Source organism: Rhinopithecus roxellana, chromosome 19 (assembly GCF_007565055.1).
Source record: "Rhinopithecus roxellana isolate Shanxi Qingling chromosome 19, ASM756505v1, whole genome shotgun sequence".
Lineage (NCBI taxonomy): Eukaryota > Metazoa > Chordata > Mammalia > Primates > Cercopithecidae > Rhinopithecus > Rhinopithecus roxellana.
Genome location: NC_044567.1, coordinates 43,269,839 through 43,290,831, shown reverse-complemented (window position 1 = coordinate 43,290,831; position 20,993 = coordinate 43,269,839). Strand labels below are relative to the sequence as shown.

At 45.0% G+C, this 20,993-nt stretch overlaps 1 protein-coding gene across 1 annotated transcript in view; it reads right to left on the bottom strand.

Annotated features, from left to right (window-relative positions):
- Nucleotides 1-20,993, bottom strand: part of DHX8 (DEAH-box helicase 8) — a 43,624-nt gene that overhangs the window by 11,446 nt on the left and 11,185 nt on the right. The window contains exons 9-16 of the mRNA XM_010376238.2: nucleotides 18,443-18,530; nucleotides 15,145-15,242; nucleotides 13,866-14,013; nucleotides 8,742-8,923; nucleotides 6,061-6,255; nucleotides 5,573-5,758; nucleotides 5,242-5,452; nucleotides 4,753-4,934 (exon numbers count right to left, since the gene is read on the bottom strand). Coding sequence (XP_010374540.1) covers nucleotides 4,753-4,934; nucleotides 5,242-5,452; nucleotides 5,573-5,758; nucleotides 6,061-6,255; nucleotides 8,742-8,923; nucleotides 13,866-14,013; nucleotides 15,145-15,242; nucleotides 18,443-18,530 — 1,290 coding nt within the window. The remainder of the gene's footprint in view (nucleotides 1-4,752; nucleotides 4,935-5,241; nucleotides 5,453-5,572; nucleotides 5,759-6,060; nucleotides 6,256-8,741; nucleotides 8,924-13,865; nucleotides 14,014-15,144; nucleotides 15,243-18,442; nucleotides 18,531-20,993) is intronic.

The window sequence follows — 20,993 nt, the reverse complement described above, 5'->3', positions numbered from 1 at the left end:
TCTTCCCAAAGGAATATGTGGCTATCTCCCTCTCTAGACGGTTAAAATGACACTTAATCCCAGCTCAGCCTCCAACAGCAGAAGGGAGGTGCCTTCCGCTTAAGGGTTAAAGTTGGAAAAGGGATGGTACCTGAGAGGTGAGTGGAATAGGAAAAAGCTAAGGCCAATCAAAGCCAATTTCATTTGGTGCAAATAGCTACTGTATATCTCATTTTCTAGATCCAATGTTGATCACTACAATTTTAATTTTCTAGCACCCTGGGAAAGCAGAGATTTCCTGGCATCACATGTGCCAATGCAAAATGAGATTTTTCTTTCCCCTACCGAGATATCTGGACTAAAATATGGGCTGCTTGTATTTTGTGGAATATGTATGTGGAACAAGAGGGAGATTGCTTTTTTTACTGATCATAAAATGAACCAAGAGATGACACAGGAATTTCACAGTTTGTTTGTGTGTAGCAGTCTATGTGATCTGGAGGATTATTAGTCTCAGCTTGGCACTGTCACTGTTCTTCCACCCAGAGGTTCAGCTAATAAAACACAATTGCTTAGAAAAATCATCACTGGGGGCACCGGAATATCACACATCATGCCAGCATCTTACTGGTCCTGAAAGGCTTCTACCTGCTACAGAACTACAGAAGCCCTGCTTAGAAAGAACTCTCATTGCCGGGCGCGGTGGCTCAAGCCTGTAATCCCAGCACTTTGGGAGGCCGAGACGGGCGGATCACGAGGTCAGGAGATCGAGACCATCCTGGCTAACACGGTGAAACCCCGTCTCTACTAAAAAATACAAAAAACTAGCCAGGCGAGGTGGCGGGCGCCTGTAGTCCCAGCTAATCCGGAGGCTGAGGCAGGAGAATGGCGTAAACCCGGGAGGCGGAGCTTGCAGTGAGCTGAGATCCGGCCACTGCACTCCAGCCTGGGCGACAAAGCCAGACTCCGTGTCAAAAAAAAAAAAAAAAAAAGAAAGAACTCTCATTATTAGTAATAGAATAGGGGAGAAATTCACCATCTTTCCACTCAAGCCTGCTCCTCCTTTCATGTTTCCCTCCTTAGTGCCATCTTCCATCCAGTTGCCCAAGTCAGAAACCTGAGAGTCATGCCTGACTTCCCTCATCCTTCTCCCCTTTACCTGCTAGTACCCACCAAGTCTTGTCCATTTTAACTCTTTAACATTACTCAAGTCTGTCTGCCTTCTTTTTTTTTTTTTGAGACAGAGTCTCACTCTGTTGCCCAAGCTGGAATGCAGTGGTGCGATCTTGGCTCACTGCAACCTCCACCTCCTGGGTTCAAGCGATTCTCCTGCCTCGGGCCTCCCAAGTAGCTGGGATTACAGGCACAAGCCACCATGACTGGTTAATTTTTGTATTTTTAGTAGAGATTGGGTTTCACTATGTTGCCCAGGCTGGTCTTGAGCTCCTGACCTCGTGATCCACCCACCTCAGCCTCCCAAAGTGCTGCGATTACAGGTGTGAGCCACCACGCCAGGCCAAGTCCATCTGCCTTCTACTCTTCGGTATATGTCCAAGAGAAATGAAAACACACGTCCACACAAAAACTTGGTTTTCTTTTTTGAGACAGGTTCTGGTTTGCTCTGTAGCCCTGGCTGGAGTACAGTGGTGTGATCATGGCTCATAGCAGCCTCACCCTCCCAGGCTCACGTGATCCTCCCACCTCAATGTCTTGAGTAGCTGGGACTACAGACATGCGCTACCACGCATGGCTGATTTTTTTTTTTTTTTTTTGTAGGGATAGGGGTCTCACCATGTTGCCCAGGCTGGTCTTGAACTTCTGGGCTCAAAGGATCCTCCCACCTTGGCCTCCAAAAATGTTGGGATCTGCCAGGTGCGGTGGCTCATGCTTGTAATCCTAGCAATTTGGGAGGCTGAGGCGGGTGGATCATCTGAGGTCAGGAGTTCGAGACCAGTCAGGCCAACATGGCAAAACCCTGTCTCTACTAAAAGTACAAAAACTAGCCGGGCGTGGTGGCACATACCTGTAATCCCACTTACTCAGGAGGCTGAGGCAGAAGATCACTTGAACCTAGGAGGCAGAGGTTGCAATGAACCGAGATCATGCCACTGCACTCCAGCCTGGATGACAGAGCAAGACTCTGTCTCAGAAAAAAAAAAAAAAAATGCTGGGATCACAGGCATAAGCCACTGTGCCTGGCTCACACAAAAATTTGTAAACAAATGTTCACAGCAGCATTATTCAAGAAAGCCCAAAAGTGGAAATGACCCCAATGTCTATCTTTTTCTTTCTTTTGAGATAGTTTTGCTCGTTGCCCAGGCAGGAGTGCAATGGCATGATCTTGGCTCCCTGAAACCTCTGCCTCCTGGGTTCAGGGGATTCTCCTGCCTCAGCCTCCCAGGTAGCTGGGATTACAGGCACCCACCACCATGCCTGGCTAATTTTTGTATTTTTAGTAGAGACAGGGTTTCACCATCTTGGCCAGGCTGGTCTTAAACTCCTGACCTCAAGTGATCCATCTGCCTCGGCCTCCCAAAGTGATGAAACTACAGGCGTGAGCCACTGCGCTCAGCTCCAATGTCCATCAACTGATAAATGGATAAACAAAATGTGTTGTGCCCATACAACAGAACGGTATTCAGCAAGAAAAAGAAATGAAGTACTGATACATACTACAATGTTGATGAACTCTGAAAACATGCTAAGTCTGGAAAAATTACTGGTAACAAGCCAGCCACAAATACATTATTTCATTTATATGAAATGTCTAGAATAGGCAAATCCACAGAGATGGAAGGTATAGATTAGTGGTTTCCAGGGGCTGAGCAGAGGAGTAAATGGGGGTAGGAGGTGACTGCTAAAGGGTATAGCATTTCTTTTCAGGGAGACAAAATTGTTCTAAATACAATTGTGGCGACGGCTGCACAATTCTGTGAATACAGTTAGCCCTCTATATCTGCTGGTTCCCCATCTGTGGATACAACCAACAGCAGATTAAAAACATTTGGGGAAAATACAACAATAAAAAATAATACAAATAAAAAATATAGTAAAACAACTACTTATATAGCATTTACACTGTATGAGGTATTATATGTAACCTAGAGATAGTTTAAAGTATCACACAAGAAGATGTGCACAGGTTACATGCAAACACTATGGCATTTCATATAAGTGACTTAAGCATACTTGGATTTTGGTATCCTCAGGGGTCCTGGAACCAAACCTCACATACCATGGGATAACTGTATACTAAGTCTTTGAATTGTACACCTTAAAAGGGTAAATTCTGGCTGGGCGTGGTGGTTCACACCTGTAACCCCAGCACTTTGGGAGGCCGAGGCGGGCGGATCATCTGAGGTCAGGGGTTTGAGACCAGCCTGACCAACATGGAGAAACCCTGTCTCGACTAAAAACACAAAATTAGCCAATCTCAGTTACTCGGGAGGCTGAGGCAGGAGAATCACTTGAACCCGGGAGGCGGAGGTTGTGGTGAGCCGAGATCGAACCATTGCACTCCAGCCTTGGCAACAAGAGTGAAACTCCGTCTCAAAACAAACAAACAAACAAACAAACAAAAAATGGTAAATTCCAATCTGGGCAACATGGCGAAACTGTGTCTGTACAAAAAAAAAATACAAAAATTGGCTGGGCACGGTGGTTCATGCCTGTAATCCCAGCACTTTGGGAGGTTGAGGCAGGCAGATCACATGAAGTCAGGAGTTTGAGACCAGCCCAGCCAACATGGGGAAACCCCGTCTCTACTAAAAATACAAAAATTAGCCGGGCGCAGTAGCAGGTGCCTGTAGTCCCAGCTACTCAGGAGGCTGAGGCAGGGGAATCACTTGAACCTGGGAGGCGGAGGTTGCAGTGAGCTGAGATCGTGCCATTGCACTCCAGCCTAGGCAACAAGAGCAAAACTCCATCTCAAAAAAAAAAAAAAAAAAAAAAATTAGCCAAGAACGGTGGCATACGCCTGTGGTCCCAGCTGCTTAGGAGGCTGAGGCAGGAGGATTACCTGAGTCTGAGAGGCGGAGGTTGCAGTGAGCCGAGATCACACCACTGCACTCTAGCTTGGGTGATAGAGTGAGACCCCATCTCAAAAAAAAGAAAAAAAGAAAAAAAAAAGGTGTAGGGTGGGGGAGTTAATTGAAAGGTATGTAAACTATATCTCAATAAAACTGTTATTAAAAATATACCTATATCTATCTGTCTCCTTTCCTGTTGTCTCATACACATAGTCATATACTTGGTTCCAGCCACTGGAACTACGCCATTCCCTGAACTGGCCCCTCTTGCTCACCTCCAGGCCGTCACAGACAGTTCTGTGCCCTCAGAATGCTTGTCCCCTTGCCTTTCATGAGTTCTCCAGGACTACCTTAGATCCTTATTTCCCCTAAGAAGACAGGGTTGGGTGCTCCCACCTGGGTATCCAAGCATGAGTGGCATATTCACACTATTCACACTATATGCTGAAAGTCTGTTGACTGGGGATGCCCCATAGCAGATAGAGGCCTGTTCTCACAATGCAGCTCCCATGTGTAGCCCAAAGCCTGGTAGATGCTCAAAAAATATTTGTCAAATGAAGAAGAAGAGGAAGAAGAGGACAGGTCACATACTAGGCCCTCATTCCTAAACAAATTGGTTGGACCAGTCTCTAAAACCTAACAAACAAGACTTACATACACCTTAAGCAATCCCTACTATGGCTGGCAGGTTGCACACAACACATGGTTTCAGGGCACATGGAAGCTTCATTTTTGCCCATGTTACCTTTCTGCTGCCTGGTGGAGCTGGGTCAAAGATTCGGGTCTGCATCTCACTGGGAAGAGCAGAGTACACTGGGAGGATAATTAACTCTGGAACATCAGGTCCCAGGGATTTCATTCTTTCATACAGGATCTCGCAAGCAGTATCAATTTCTTCCTGACCAGTCAGGAAGACCAGGATATCACCTACGAGCAGAATAGAGCATTCATTTACTTTCTAACTGTGTGTGTGTGTTCTATACAAAGGCTATGGTGATATTAATAAAACTTCAAATAACAGAACATACACATTCATATTCTGACCAGTAAGTAAACAATAGACAAACCAGTAAAAAAACAATTTATATATGACATAACCACCACCATTTCAAACATACAAGCCTGAGGCTTGCAGAGAGATGAATATTTAGAAGGTGTTTTTAAAAAGATTAGCAAACAAGAACCATATGAGGACTTTTGGCCTAAGAGGGAAAAAATTGCTTTTTCCCTTTACCTGGGGGCTCTGTTAAATGGATCTGCATAACAGTAATCAGGCTGGCATCCAGATAATCTGTCTCAGGTTCCTTTGTGTACAGTATTTCCACTGGATATGTTCGACCTGGGATGGTGAAAATGGGAGCTTCATAGAAGTATTGAGAAAACTTCACTGCATCCAAGGTGGCTGAGGTGACAATCAACTTCATGTCCTGCCGTTTCTGAACTGTCTAAAGAGAAATATTATGTGGCTTACTGAAAAGGACCACCCAAAAAGACAGATACTCAAATCTAACTCCCAGAATTCAGTTTCCAACAGGTAGAGGGGTCATTGAAGAGCATCTAGTTACCTTTTTCAACAATCCAAAGAGCACATCAGTGTGAATTGTCCTCTCATGCGCCTCGTCCAACATGATGATCGCATACTGAGTGAGGTCAGGGTCAATCAAGCACTCTCTAAGCAACATCCCATCTGTCATGTACTTGATGACTGTTTCAGGGCTAGTGCAGTCCTCAAATCGAATGGTGTAGCCCACCTAAAGCAGAAGAGAAGGGGAAAACCTAGGATACAAATGTCTCCTTTTCCCAATCACCAGGGAAGATTTCAGCCCAGTCACTGTTACGATCTTAATAATTTGATCAAGATGTACAGTAATTTCCTTACAGTAAGGTATGTCTTATGACTATACTCTGAACAGACTGATTATGACAGTGGGAACCCTCTCTCCCTCAGGAGAAACCTGAAAAAAGGCAGTATTATTAATATTTCCATTTGACAGATTAAGAGATCTGGGCCTTTGTTTCTGGTTTTTTCAGAGTGACTCCACTATCTACTTACCTCTTGGCCTAAGCAACAACCAAACTCCTCTGACACTCTTTTTGCCACTGACATAGCTGCCACTCTTCTGGGCTGGGTACACCCAATCTTGCCCCTGGAAGTGTAGCCTGCCTCTGCCAGGTACTGGGTGATCTGCGTTGTCTTTCCAGATCCTGTCTCACCAATAACAATTAGGATCTGATTGTCATGGACAGCCTGAAAGCAACAGAATATAAATATGGTCATTAAAATCTGCCAGAATATAAATGTGGTCATTAAACAGAATACAAATATGGTCATTAAAATCTACATTACTCTGGAATAAAATAATTAATCACTACATTCTAACACCAAAGAAAAGGGGGATGGCCGGGCGTGGTGGCTCAAGCCTGTAATCCCAGCACTTTGGGAGGCCGAGACGGGCGGATCACGAGGTCAGGAGATCGAGACCATCCTGGCTAACACGGTGAAACCCCGTCTCTACTAAAAAAATACAAAAAACTAGCCGGGCGAGGTGGTGGGCGCCTGTAGTCCCAGCTACTCGGGAGGCTGAGGCGGGAGAATGGCGTAAACCCGGGAGGCAGAGCTTGCAGTGAGCTGAGATCCGGCCACTGCACTCCAGCCTGGGCGACAAAGCGAGACTCTGTCTCAAAAAAAAAAAAAAAAAAAGAAAAGGGGGATGTACCCATATGGTTAAAGAAGTCAACAATAAATTTAAAAGATACATAAAAAGTGTTCCTTTCCCCTGTAACTCCCAAATTTCTAGTATCTTTCCCCAAAAATTATTTCTTATTTCTACATTGTTTGTAACACCCAAAGATTACAATCAACTACGGTTCTATGAATATAGGACTAGTTAAATAAACCACAGCCTATCCAAATAATAGAAAAAGCTTTTTTTCTTTCTTTCTTTTTTTGTTTGAGATGAAGTCTCACTCTGTCGCCCATGCTGGAGTGCAGTGGCATGATCTCAGCTCATTGCAACCTCCACCTCCTGGATTCAAGTGATTCTCCTGCCTCAGCCTCCCAAGTAAATGGGACTGCAGGCACCCATCAGCACGCCCGGCTAATTTTTGTATTTTCAGTAGAGATAGGGTTTCACCATGTTGGCCAGACTGGTCTTGCACTCCTGACCTCAGGTGATCTGCCCGCCTTGGCTTCCCAAAGTGCTGGGATTACAGGCATGAGCCACTATGCCTGGCCTGGCATTTTTTTTTTTTTTTCTAAGAAGGTCAGGCACAGTGGCTCAAGCACTTTGGGAGGCTGACGAGGGAGGATTGCTTGAGTCCAGGAGTTCAAGACTAGCCTGGACAATATAGTGAGACCACATCTCTACAGAAAATACAAAAACTGGCTAAGCATGATGATGCATGCCTTGTAGTCCCAGCTACTTGGGAGGCTGAGGTGGGAAGATCACTTGAGACCAGGAGATAGAGGTTGCAGTGAGCTGAGATCATGCCACTGTATTCCAGCCTGCACAAAGCGAGACTCTGTCACACACACACACACACACACACATACACAAAACAAAATTTCTGAGATACATCATTAAGTGGAAAAAGCAAGATGTAGAACAGTGTATATATCACTGTCACCTATAAACACAGTACACATATAAAATGTGTGCGTGTGTATATATATTTGTACTTGCTTTACACATATAAGATATTGTTGAAAGGATTCACTGGAAACTAGTAAACCTGATTACCTCAAGGAAGGCTCGGTGGTCTTAAAATCAGAATTCCAGAATATAGAGTACCAAAGCAAAGGCCTTGCCCATGTGAGTTTACTGGCTGAGTATCCTCATTTTTAATTACTGACCAGAGCTGTTGGTCCATGCAACACAATACTCTGCCCACCTGGAACTTTTCTAGGGTCCCCAGGAAAAAGAAAATATACAGACATATACATACATATGTGTGTCTATACACGCACACACACAAACATTTGTGATACAGGGTCTCACTCTGTCACCCAGGCTGGAGTGCAGTGGTGTGATTGCAGTTCATTGTGGCCTCGATCTCTCAGGCTCAAGCAATTGTCTTATCTCAGCCTCCCGAGTGGCTGGGACTACAGGCATGGACCACCACACCCAGGTAAATTTTTTTTTTTTTTTTTTTAATTAGATAGAGTCTCACTCTGTAGCCAGGCTGGAGTGCAGCAGCACAATCTCAGCTCACTGCAACCTCCAACTCCCTGATTCAAGTGATTCTCCTGCCTCAGCCTCCTGAATAGCTGGGATTACAGGCATGCACCACCATGCCCAGCTAATTTTTTCTGTTTTTAGTTGAGATGGGGTTTCACCATGTTGGCCAGGATGGCCTCGAACTCCTGAACTCGTGATCCGCCCACCTTGTCCTCCCAAAGTGCTGGATTACAGACGTCAGCCACTGCGCCCCGCCAAATTTTTTATTTTTGTAGAGACAGGTCTCCCTATGTTGCCCAGGCTGGTTTCAGACTCCTATGCTCAAGTGATCCTCCTGCGCCTTGGCCTCCAATGTGCTGGGATTATAGGCATGTGCTACCGTGCTCGGCCCCATTTTTTGAAAAAGTATTTAGAAAGTTTTCTCCTTATTTCTTAACCCTTTTGGATGAGCCACTTCAAGTGGGCACATATTTGTCCTGTTAGTTTCAATTTTAAAATAGCCCTCTTTTAGAAAACAACCTTACTGCCCACCAATACATCATAAAAGGCTTCTCACCTGGACCAACTGCTCCTTCAGTTTGTAGATTGGCAGGCTCTCCCTTTGCTCAAGGATTGACATCTGGGTCTTTTTCCCATAAGAGGCTTTATTGCCCCCAAAGGCATGCTTCTTCCACTCGGGAATATCATTGGGCATCATCCCAATACCCCTCATGTTGGCAGCAATTTGTCTGCCTTCCGCTGGAAAGGAAAACAGGCAACTTAGTACTGTCCTCAAGCTACCTCAAGATGTACCAGAGAAAAAAATAAAATGGCAGGTGGTCACTGAACATGGAACATCTCTATTCAGCGACCCGTGATCAAAAGTACTCAAAGAAAAAATTAATGTGAAAAAAAGAATACGCTGGGCGCGGTGGCTCAAACCTGTAATCCCAGCACTTTGGGAGGCCGAGACGGGCGGATCACGAGGTCAGGAGATCGAGACCATCCTGGCAAACACGGTGAAACCCCGTCTCCACTAAAAAATACAAAAAACTAGCCAGGTGAGGTGGCGGGCGCCTGTAGTCCCAGCTACTCAGGAGGCTGAGGCAGGAGAATGGCATAAACCCGGGAGGCGGAGCTTGCAGTGAGCTGAGATCCGGCCACTGCACTCCAGCCTGGGCGACAGAGCGAGACTCAGTCTCAAAACAAAAAACAAAAAAAAAAAAAAACAAAAAAAGAATATAGAAGGGGCAGCAGGGAGTGGGAAAGAGACTGTAACAAGTGGTGCTACACACCTGTGATGTCAGAAAAAAGGTTAGCTGAGAGAAGTGAAGACCTGATTGTTTGACACTGGAATTATTTTTTTTTTTTTAGGTAGGGTCTTGCTCTGTCATCCAAGTGGGTGGGAGTGCAGTGGCACAATCCTGGCTCACTGCAGCCCCGACCTCCAGGGCTCAAGCGATTCTCTTGCCTCATTTTTTAATTTTTTTTGAAGAGAAGAGGTCACTCTACGTTGCCAGGCTGGTCTTGAACTCCTGGGCTAAAGCAATCCATCCATCTCACCCTCCCAAAGTAATGGAATTACAGACATAGCCACGATGCCCAGCACTCTCCCCTTTTTAAATAACTGCTATATTGAGATGTAATTCACAAACCATGTCACACTTTTCTTTCTTTCTTTTTTTTTTTTTTGAGATAGGGTCTTGCTCTATTGCCCAGGCTAGAGTGTAATGGTGCAATCACGGCTCACTGCAGCCTCAAATTCCTGGGCTCAAGGAATCCTCTCTCCTTGGCCTCCCAAAGTGCTGGGATTATAGATGTGAGTCACCAAGCCTGGCCTCCATGTCAGTCTTTTTAAGTGTTTAACTCAGTGTTTTACTGTATATTCATAAAGCTGTGCAACTATCCCCACTATCTAATTTTAGAACATTTTCATCATCCCCAAAAAACTCTGTACCCATTAGCAGTTACTCCCCATTCCTCCCTTTTCCTTCCTCTTGGCAACCATTAGTCTACTTTCTATATCTACGGGTTTACCTATTCTGGATATTTCATACAATATGTGGTCTGTTGTGCCTGGCTTCTCTCAGATTATTTTTTTTTTTTTTGACAGGGTCTGGTTCCCAGCAGGTTGGAGTGCAGTGGCAAGATCTCAGTTCAGCAACCTCTACCTCCTGGGATCAAGCAATCCTCCCATGTTAGCCTCCTGAGTAGCTGGGACTACAGGTGCATGTCACCACACCCAGCTAATTTTTTTTTTTTTTTTTTGAGATGGAGTTTCACTCTTGTTGCCCAGGCTGGAGTACAATGGCGTGATCTCGGCTCACTGCAACCTCCACCTCCTAGGTTCATGTGATTCTCCGGCCTCGGCCTCCCCAGTAGCTGGGATTACAGGTGCGCTCCACCATGTCTGTTAATTTTTCTATTTTTAGTAGAGATAGGGTTTCACCATGTTGGCCAGGCTGGTCTCAAACTCCTGACCTCAGGTGATCCACCTGCCTCAGCCTCCCAAACTGCTGGGATTACAGGCTTGAGCCACCACGCCCAGCCTAATTTTTGCATTTTTTGCAGAGACAGGGTTTCACTACATTGCCCAGCCTGGTTTCAAATTCCTGGACTCAAGCGATCTGCCCACCTCAGCCTCCCAAAGTGCTGGCATTATAGGTGTGAGCCACTTCGCCCGGACCTAGCTCATATTTTCAAGGTTCACCTTGGAATTGTGGCTTGAGGAGCAAAAAAAATGAGTAGAATTTTAGTGGCTCTCTAGAATATGCAAATATTTTACAAATTTGATGCCAAAAGCTGGCTATGAAAAAATACTTGTGCCTACTAACCAAATAAGTGAGCTTTGGCAGAGGCCAAAGGAGGGTCGTGGAGAACATTTCACTAAAGGGTAAAAGGGAATGAATGGGTTTATTCTGAGGAAATGGAAGATGATATTGTTAAACAATGAATGCATATTTCCAACCTTCTACTGTAAATCTAATATTTTGGTTTTTATTTTTGTCGTTTTTAAAAATTTAATTTTAAAATGGAGACAAGGGCTGGGCATGGTGGCTCACCAGTAATCCCAGTACTTTGGGAGGCTGAGGTGGGCAAGATCACTGGAGGTCAGGAGTTCGAGACCAGCCTGACCAACATGGTGAAACCCTGTCTTTACCAAAAATACAAAAAAAATTACTTGGGCATGGTGGCGGGGGCCTGTAGTCCCAGTTACTTGGGAGGCTGAGGCAGGAGAATTGCTTGAACCCGGGAGGCAGAGGTTGCAGTGAGCCGAGACTGCACCACTGCACTCCAGCTGAGGCAACATAGTGAGACTCCATCTCAAAATAAAATAACGTAACATAAAATATATAACATAAACTAACTTAAAATAAAATAAAATAAAATAAAATTAAAAAGAGACAAGGTCTTATTAGGTTGCCCAGACTGGTCTTGAACTCCTGGCCTCAAGCAATTTTCCTGCCTCAGCCTCCCAAAGTGTTGGAATTACAGGTGTGAGCCATCATGTCGAACCTAATCTAATATTTAAATCTTTATTACATGCAGCCAAACTGATATCTAAATTAACACAATTCTCAAACTTCTGTCTCCAGCCCAGACCTCTATTCTGAGCTCTCATACTCAATTCTACACTGGATACCTCAACCTAAGATGTCCTCTAGTTGTCTCAGATACAAGTCCAAAACGGAATTCACCATCTTTCCCCACAAACCCATTTCTCCTCCGGTGTTCCCATCATTCATCCTAGTGCTCATACCAGAAACCTGGAAGTTATCTTTGACCATTCCTGTTGCCCCACATTCAACGAATCACTTTTCTCAAGTACATCCCTCCTCTTTGCTACCTCCATGTTCAAGCCACCAACCTCTCTTCTGAATTATTATAAAAGCTTCCCAAATCATCATATGTGCCCCATCCAACTCATTCTGCAGGGCAGCCTGAATCATCCTTTGGAAATGCAACTCTGGTCATACCATGTGCCAGCTGAGAACTTTCAACATCTGGCCAGATGTGGTAGCTCATGCTTGTAATCCCAGCACTTTAGGAGGTCAAGGTGAGTGGATCACCTGAGGTCGCGAGTTCGAGACCAGCCTGACCAACATGGAGAAACCTCATCTCTACTAAAAATACAAAAAATTAGCTAGGTGTGGTGGTGCATGCTTGTAATCCCAGCTACTTGGGAGGCTGAGGCAGGAGAATCGCTTGAACCTGGGAGGTAGAGGTTGCAGTGAGCCGAGATTATGCCATGGCACTCCAGCCTAGGCAACAAGAGCAAAACTCTGTCTCAAAACCAAAAACAACAGCAACAACAAAAGAACTTTTCAACATCTCCCAGTGTTGTCAGAACTGAGCCCAGATTCTTAATGCCACCTACGAAGCCCTGGTCCAATGCTCTTATCTCATTCCCTACCAGTGTCCCTTGCTCTCTCTATTCCATCCACACAGGCTTCCTTTCAGTTCCTTCTTTCCCACCCCACAAACCCAACACGGGCTATTCCTCAGGCTGGAACATACCTCCCAACCTCCATCCCATCCCCGCTTGACAGACTGAGTCCCATTTATCCTTTGGGTCTCAATTTCCCCAGGGAAGTGACCCACCACAGTCAATTACACTGCCTGTACTTCTTCACATGGCACTGATTATAATTTAATTACTTGGTAATTATTTAATTAACATCAATTTCCCCGACTAAGCTGTAGTGTCTGAAAGCAGGGGTCGTATCTGTTTAATTCACATCTGTATCTCCAAATGCCAAACACAAATTAAATTAATAAGTATTTGTTATGACTACATCTAGTAGTTAATATTTACTGCACAAAGAAATATGAAAAAGGAAGTTTCAAAGCTGTATTATCTTTAGAATAAAAAATTCTTTTTTTGAGATGGAGTCTCACTCTGTCGCCAGGCTGGAGTGCAGCGGCACGATCTCAGCTCACTGCAACCTCCACCTACAGGGTTCAAGTGATTCTCCTGCCTCAGTCTCCTGAGTAGCTGGGACTACAGGCATACAACACCATGCCCGGATAATTTTTTGTATTTTTAGTAGAGACGGGGTTTCACCATGTTGGCCAGGATGGTCTCGATTTCCTGACCTCGTGATCCACCTGCCTTGTTGGTCTCCCAAAGTGCTGGGATTACAGGTGTGAGCCACCGCGCCCAGCTAGAGTAAAATTTTTAAAGTTATTCAGAAGAAAAACTCAGTCTAATGATTTGACCATGGCTATTAAAACATTTTTGGTTTTAAACATGTGTTTAAGAAAAAAACCAAACATGCTCTAACTGAAGTGAAAAACCAAGGGTAAATTTTTTTTTTCAAGACGGAGTGTCATTCCGTCACCCAGGATGGAGTACACTGGCCTGATTTCAGCTCACTGCAACTTCCACCCCTGGGTTCAAGCGATTCTCCTGCCTCAGCCTCCTGAGTAGCTGGGATTACACATGTGCGCTACCACGCCCGGCTAATTTTTGTATTTTTTTAGTAGAGACAGGGTTTCGACATGTTGGCCAGGTTGGTCTCGAACTCCTGACCTCAGGTGATCCACCTGCCTTGGCCTCCCAAAGTGCTGGGATTACAGGCATGAGCCACCGCCCCCACCCAAGGATAAATTTTTAATGTGTGCTGGGAGTGACCCCTCCCTGTGCTCTGGAAGGCTCAGATTTTTAAACAAGGTCCATACACCCCTCCAAGGGTCCTACCATCAGGCAGAGGGTCAACCCAGTGTTTGTTGAGTCCCATGGGAATAGAATCCATCTCAGCTTCCCGCTGGGCCTGCTTAAGTTCCCGCCTTTCTTTGGCCAAGGCACTCTGCATCATTGCCGCTTGGGAGAGGGAGCCATCTGGGTTCTGGTGCAACAGAAGAAAAAACGACACGGATTAAATGTCCAGGAAATAAAATGTAGATGTTAAGACCCTGTAATCTAAAACATGGGAACACATCTGGAATAAAGTTCCTATCAGTGTAACAGACTATAGGAAAGAAATGGATATACCGTAGCACATTCAGATAAAATGAACAAGGACAATAATAAATCATTGAAGGAATTGGATGTTTAGTTTGAAGATGAGAACCCCAAAAGAGATAGGAATGATATGCTACCTTTAAATGTATGAAGGACATAAGAAAGGGATAAGAATTTTTCTGTATGACCCCGGGAACCAAAATTAAGACCAATGTGGACACTTCAGTGAGCGAGGTTTCAGGTCTGCCTAAAGAGAAGTAATTGATCAGAATTCCATCTCATTGTCAAATCTCCTTCATGATGAATTCCATGTCACCATGTCCAGCTTCAGTGGCTGGTGAAATTCCGCCTGTCCAGCTAACCCGCAATGGATGCAGCGGGCTATGAGAGGATATCGACCATCCTAGAAAACCCCCGCTCTACTAAAATACATATGGTGGATTATCCAATCGAGTTTAGGCACATATGTTGCTGACTGAGATCCGGCTCCGGGCGACGAGAGACCTCTCAAAAAAAAAAAAAAAAAAAAAAAAAAAAAAAAAAGAATCAATTGTGATAACCCATAGTTCTCTGGGATACCTAAATTTTTATATCATTTTATCATAGATTGTGGTTTAGATTCCCTTCACAGCTCTGCCCTCCCCAACACCCAGTGCTACAGCTTTCTATGGTGGCCAGCCCTAACTGCTCAAGTAAATTCTTGAAAATTGCCTTTAAATCTGCAAGATTCAAGACCTAAGGAAACCATGCAAAGGCAAAATGGTAGATTAAGCATTCCTATCTATCTCCGCTTCCACTCAAAATACACAAAAGGAGCACAAAAGAATTAAACAGGCAAAAGCAATAAAGCCAACCCAACCTCCATTTAAAACAAAACTATTCTAGACCCTGGCTAACAGCCAATAATACTTTATGTGGCCTAAGTTCTACTTACGCAGATCTAATAACCTGACCCGTTACTTTAGAAAAAGAAATCCACTTGACGTTTCCAGGTTGAAGGTTCAGAAGTTCTCACCTTGACGATTTTAATAGGGCTCATGTCCATGCTTTGCTTAGTGTGCCCTCTCAGGAATGGAGGCTCTTCCTCAACCAATTCAATCTCAAGGTCCTCATCTAAAAGTCCCCCCAAAAGAGGAATTAGCCATAAACAAGAGAGAATAACAATTTTCACCAAAACAATTAATTTCCATAGACACCAACAATCTTTATCAAAAACAGCTTCCCCTGGTGGGGTGTGGGGGTCATGCCTGTAACCTCAGCACTTTGGGAGGCCAAGGCAGGAGGATCACTTGAGGTCAAGAGTATGATACCAGCCTGGTCAACATAGTGAAACTCCATCTCTACTAGAAATCCAAAAATTATCCCAGCTTGGTGGCGGGCACCTGTAGTCCCAGCTAATTGGGAGGCTAAGGCAGGAAAATAGCTTGCACCCAGGAGGCAGAGGTTGCAGTGAGCTGAGATCAAGCCATTGCACTCCAGCCTGGGAGACAGAGTGAGATTGTTCTTAAAAAAAAAAAAAAAAGGCCGGGCGAGGTTGCTCAAGCCTGTAAATCCCAGCACTTTGGGAGGCCGAGACGGGCGGATCACGAGGTCAGGAGATCGAGACCATCCTGGCTAACACGGTGAAACCCGTCTCTACTAAAAATACAAAAACCTAGCCGGGCGTGGTGGCGGGCGCGCTGTAGTCCAGCTACTCGGGAGGGCCTGAGGCAGGAGAATGGCGGTAACCCAGGAGGTGGAGCTTGCAGTGAGCCGATAATTGCGCCACTGCACTCCAGCCTGGGCAACAGAGCGAGACGCCGTCGCAAAAAAAAAAAAAAAAAAAAAAAAAAAAAAGGCCGGGTGCAGTGGCTCTCACCTGTAATCCCAGCACTTTGGGAGGCCAAGGTGGGTGGATCACCTGAGGTCAGGAGTTCCGGACCAGCTTGGCCAACATGGTGAAGCCCCATCTTTACTAAAAATACAAAAAAACTAGCTGGGCACGGTGGCACGCACCTGTAATCCCAGCTACCTGGGAGGCTGAGGCAGGAGGATCACTTAAACCCAGGAGGAGGGGGTTTCAGTAAGCCAAGACCGCGCTACTGCACTCCAGCCTGGGCAATGAGAACGAAACCCCGTCTCAAAAAAAAAAAAGCTTCCCAGGTCAAAGGATGGCAATGCAAGTAAAACTCTAACCTAGGTGACTATTCCCCCTACCACCAGCCATTTCTAGGGCATTTGTGCTCCAGTCCAAGAACTGATCCAACCTACTTTCAAAAGAAGTTAAACCTGTGAGAAAATGCTCTCCTGACATTCTAAATGGTACTAAGGCATTTGCCAACCAACTTCATTATGGAATAACTCTTAACCCATAATAAATTTGCAAAAAATTAGTTGGACAATTGAACAACACCAGGCGGAACTTGCTTACGCTTATGACAGAAGTACAAATGGTACAGAAACCAATAGAAAACAATTTGGAACTGCCCAGTAAAGTCAAACACCCACATTTCTTACTACCCAGTAATTTTTAAGACAGGGTCTTCCTCTGTTGCCCAGGCTACAGCACAGCAGCATGACCACAGCTCACTACATCCTTGACCTCCCTGGCTCCAGCAATCTTCCCACTTCAGCCTCCCCAATGGCTGGGATTACAGGCACATATCACTACACCTGGCTAATTTTTTTTTTGTTTTTGTAAAGATAGGGCGTAGCTATGTTGCCACGGCTGGTCTCAAACTCCTAGACTCAAGCAATCCTACTATCTCAGTCAGCCTCCCAAAGTGCTGGGATTACAGGGCTGAGCCATGACACTTACACTTGGCCTACCCAGTAATTCTATGTATTTAGGAAAAAAAGAATGTTCTGTACATAAGCACTAAGAGACAATATAGCAATTTCAAAATACTATTATTCACAAAGATTAACCAAAAACCAAGAAACAACTCATATGTCCATCAAAAGCAAAATGGATAAATTATAGACAATTTATATATACTCTATAGCAATGAAAATGGGTAAAATACCACTATAAATATCATCATAAATATAAAAAATATGTAAGTCAAAAAAAAAAGAAAACTGAGTTAAGTTCAAAAATAGACAACACAACATAATGTTTAGGAATAGATATGTAGATGGTAAAACTAAAGAAAAGCAAGGGAGTAATTAACACAAATATGGGATGGTGGTTACTCCTAGGAGGAAGAAAGAAGATCTAAGCAGAGGGGAGCACGTAAGGGCTTCAGAAGTGCTTGTAAAATTCTACTTCTTGGCCGGGCGCGGTGGCTCAAGCCTGTAATCCCAGCACTTTGGGAGGCCGAGGCGGGCGGATCACAAGGTCAGGAGATCGAGACCCTCCTGGGTAACACAGTGAAACCCCGTCTGTACTAAAAATACAAAAAACTAGCCGGGCACGGTGGCGGGTGCCTGTAGTCCCAGCTACTCGGAGGCTGAGGCGGGAGAATGGCGGGAACCCAGGAGGCGGAGCTTGCAGTGAGCCGAGATCGCACCACTGCACTCCAGCCTGGGCGACACAGCGAGACTCCGTCTCAAAAAATAAATAAATAAATAAATAAATAAATAAATAATTTAAAAAATTCTACTTCTTAAGCTGGGTGGTGAGCACGTCGGCGCTCACTTACTATTATAATATAAATTATAGAATTCTGTTATAAGACTTCATAATTCCAAAAAAGTCATTATGGGCTGAGTTAAAAGTTGTTTCCAGGGCAACTCAGAAGTAATCTAGGTGGATCCAGGATTTTCAGAATAATTACTAAGAATATGAGATCAAATTTACACCCAAAAATACAATTATAACGTTTTATAACTTGAAAGCTTTTTTTTTTTTTTCAGATAAGAGTCTTGCTCTGTCACTCAGGCTGGAGTGCAGTGGCATGATCTTAGCTCACTGCAACCTCCATCTCCTGGGTTCAAGCAATTCTCCTGCCTCAGACTCCTGAGTAGCTGGGACTACAGGCGTGCGCCACTACACCCAGCTAATCTTTGTATTTTTTTAGTAGAGACAGGGTTTTACCACCTTGGCCAGGTGATCTGCTGGCCTCGGCCTCCCAAAGTGCTGGGATTACAGGCATGAGCCACTACGCCTGGCTGAGAGATTATTATAAGCAACAAGTATAATAATACATAAGCACTTGTCAGAAAAATGAACTTCTTGCTTCCATCATGGTGAGATCCTTTTTTTTTGAGAGATGAGTAGTGAGATCCAAAGAACAAGTGATTAATAGCCACTGGGTTAAACTACAAGCAAATCACCCAATCTAGTGCCTCAACTTGCCAATTATCCTTCTCAATCCAACTGGACTAGTTACCTTCCTCATCATCCACCTTAGGGAGAATGCCAGTCTCTTCATCAAAGTCTGGAAACTCTTCTTTGGAAAGGACATTGGCAGCAATCATCTAGACAAAGAAAAGAAGGTAGCATTTGTAACCTGCTAAGATCAAAACTTTTTTTGTTCTTTTGTTTTGTTTTGTTTTTTTGAGACAGGATCTTGCTCTGTCACCTAGGCTGAAGTGCAGTGAACTGATCAAAGATCACTGCCACCTCAAACTCCTGGGCTCAACCAATCCTCCTACCTCAGCCTCCTGAATAGGTAAGACTACTGGCACACACCATAATACCGAGCTAATTTTTAAATTTTTTCTAGAAACAGGGTCTCACTATTTGTCCAGGCTGGTCTCAAACTCCTGGCCTCAAGCAATCCTCCTGCCTTGGCCTCCCAAAGTGCTGAGATTACATGTGTCAGCCACATGCCCAGTCAAAACTCTTTTCTAGGAGAGTTAATTATAGAGGTTTCACGTAAGAAACCCAGTTTTTTTCTCCTCTGACCCACGATGTCGGGACCTCAAATGTCCTATGTCCTGTTCCAGGGTTGGGGAGGTGGTTCTCCAACATGGTGCTGTAAAGTATAAGCTCAAAAGTATCATCTCCAAGAAGAGTTATCTGCTCTTCCCTTGTTTCCACAGCACTCTGGTACATTTATTATATAATATGTAGGCCAGACATGGCAGCTCGTGCCTATAATCTCAACACTTTGGGAGGCTGAGACAAGAGAATCACTTGGAGCCCAGGAGTTTTTTGTTTGTTTTTTGAGACGGAGTCTCGCTGTCGCCCAGACTGGAGTGCAGTGGCGTGATCTCGGCTCACTGCAGGCTCTGCCTCCCAGGTTCACGCCATTCTCCTGCCTCAACCTCCCGAGTAGCTGTGACTACAGGCGCCCGCCACTATGCCCAGCTAATTTTTTGTATTTTTAGTAGAGACAGGGTTTCACCATGTTAGCCAGGATGATCTCTATCTTCTGACCTCGTGATCCGCCCGCCTTGGCCTCCCAAAGTGCTGGGATTACAGGCGTGAGCCACCAAGCCCGGCTGAGCCCAGGAGTTTAAGACAAGCCCTGGTAACACGGCAAGACTGTCTCTACAAAAAATTAAAAAATTAGCCAGGCATGGTGGCATGTGCCTGGGGTCTCAGCTAATTGGGAGGCTGAGGTGGGAGGATGGTTTAAGCCTGAAAGGTTGAGGCTGCAGTGAGCTATGGTCACGCCAATGCACTCCAGCCTGGGCGACAGTGCGAGCAAGAACTTGTCTCAAAAATAAAGTAAAAAATACGTAACCCCTCACAATTATTTGTTTAGATCTGTCTCCTCTGCTGGACTCTGAGTTCCTTAAACATAGGAACCATGACATATTCGTCTTTATAGCCCTAGCTCTGCATGGTGCTTGACACACCACAGTTATGGTAATTAGCGAAGAAAGATGAAAACAATAGGCTGGGCGCAGTGGCTCACGCCTGTAATTCTAGCACTTTGGGAGGCAGAGGTGGGAGGATCACCTGAGGTCAGGAGTTCAAGACTAGCCTGGCCAACATGGTAAAACCCCGTCTCTACTAAAAATTCAAAAAAATTAGCCGGCGTGGTGGTTGCCTGTAATCCCAGCTACCTGGAGGCTGAGGCACAAGAATCACTTGAACCCAGGAGGCGGAGGTTGCAGTGAGCTGAGATTGTATTACTGTTCTCCAGCCTGGGTGACAGAGTAAGACTCTGTCTCAAAACAAACAAACAAACAAACAAATAAAAAACAATAATGAAGACTTACATAGTAATTACCATATGCCAGGCACTAACCTAAGAGTTTCACTTTTTTTTTTTTTTTTTTGAGACGGAGTCTTGTTCTGTCACCCAGGTTGGAGTGCAGTGGCATGATCTCAGCTCACTGTAACCTCCACCTCCCGGGTTCAAGCAATTCTCCTGCCTCAGCATCCTGAGTAGCTGGGATTACAGGTGCGCACCACGACGCCCGCCTAATTTTTTGTAGTTTTAGTGTAGACAGGGTTTCACCACATTGGTCAGGCTGGTCTTGAACTCCTGACAGGTGTTGAGCCACCATGCCCAGCGACTTTCACCTTTATTAACTCATTTAATCCTCACACCACCAACGCTGGTCCTGTTTTATAGATGAGGGTACTGAGGCACGAGATAGAGTAGCTTAGCTAAGGATTACACGGCTAGTAAGTGGCTGACATGGTTTGGCTATGTCCCCACCCAAATCTCATCCCACGTGTGTGGGAAGGACCCAGTGGAAGGTACCTGTATCATGGAGGCAGCTCTTTCCCACACTGTTGTCATGATAGTAAGTCTCATGAGATCCGATGGTTTTAAAAAGGGGCATTTCCGGCTGGGCGCGGTGGCTCAAGCCTGTAATCCCAGCACTTTGGGAGGCCGAGGTGGGTAGATCACGAGGTCAGGAGATCGAGACCATCCTGGCTAACACGGTGAAACCCCGTCTCTACTAAAAAATACAAAAAACTAGCCGGGCGAGGTGGCGGGCGCCTGTAGTCCCAGCTACTCGGGAGGCTGAGGCAGG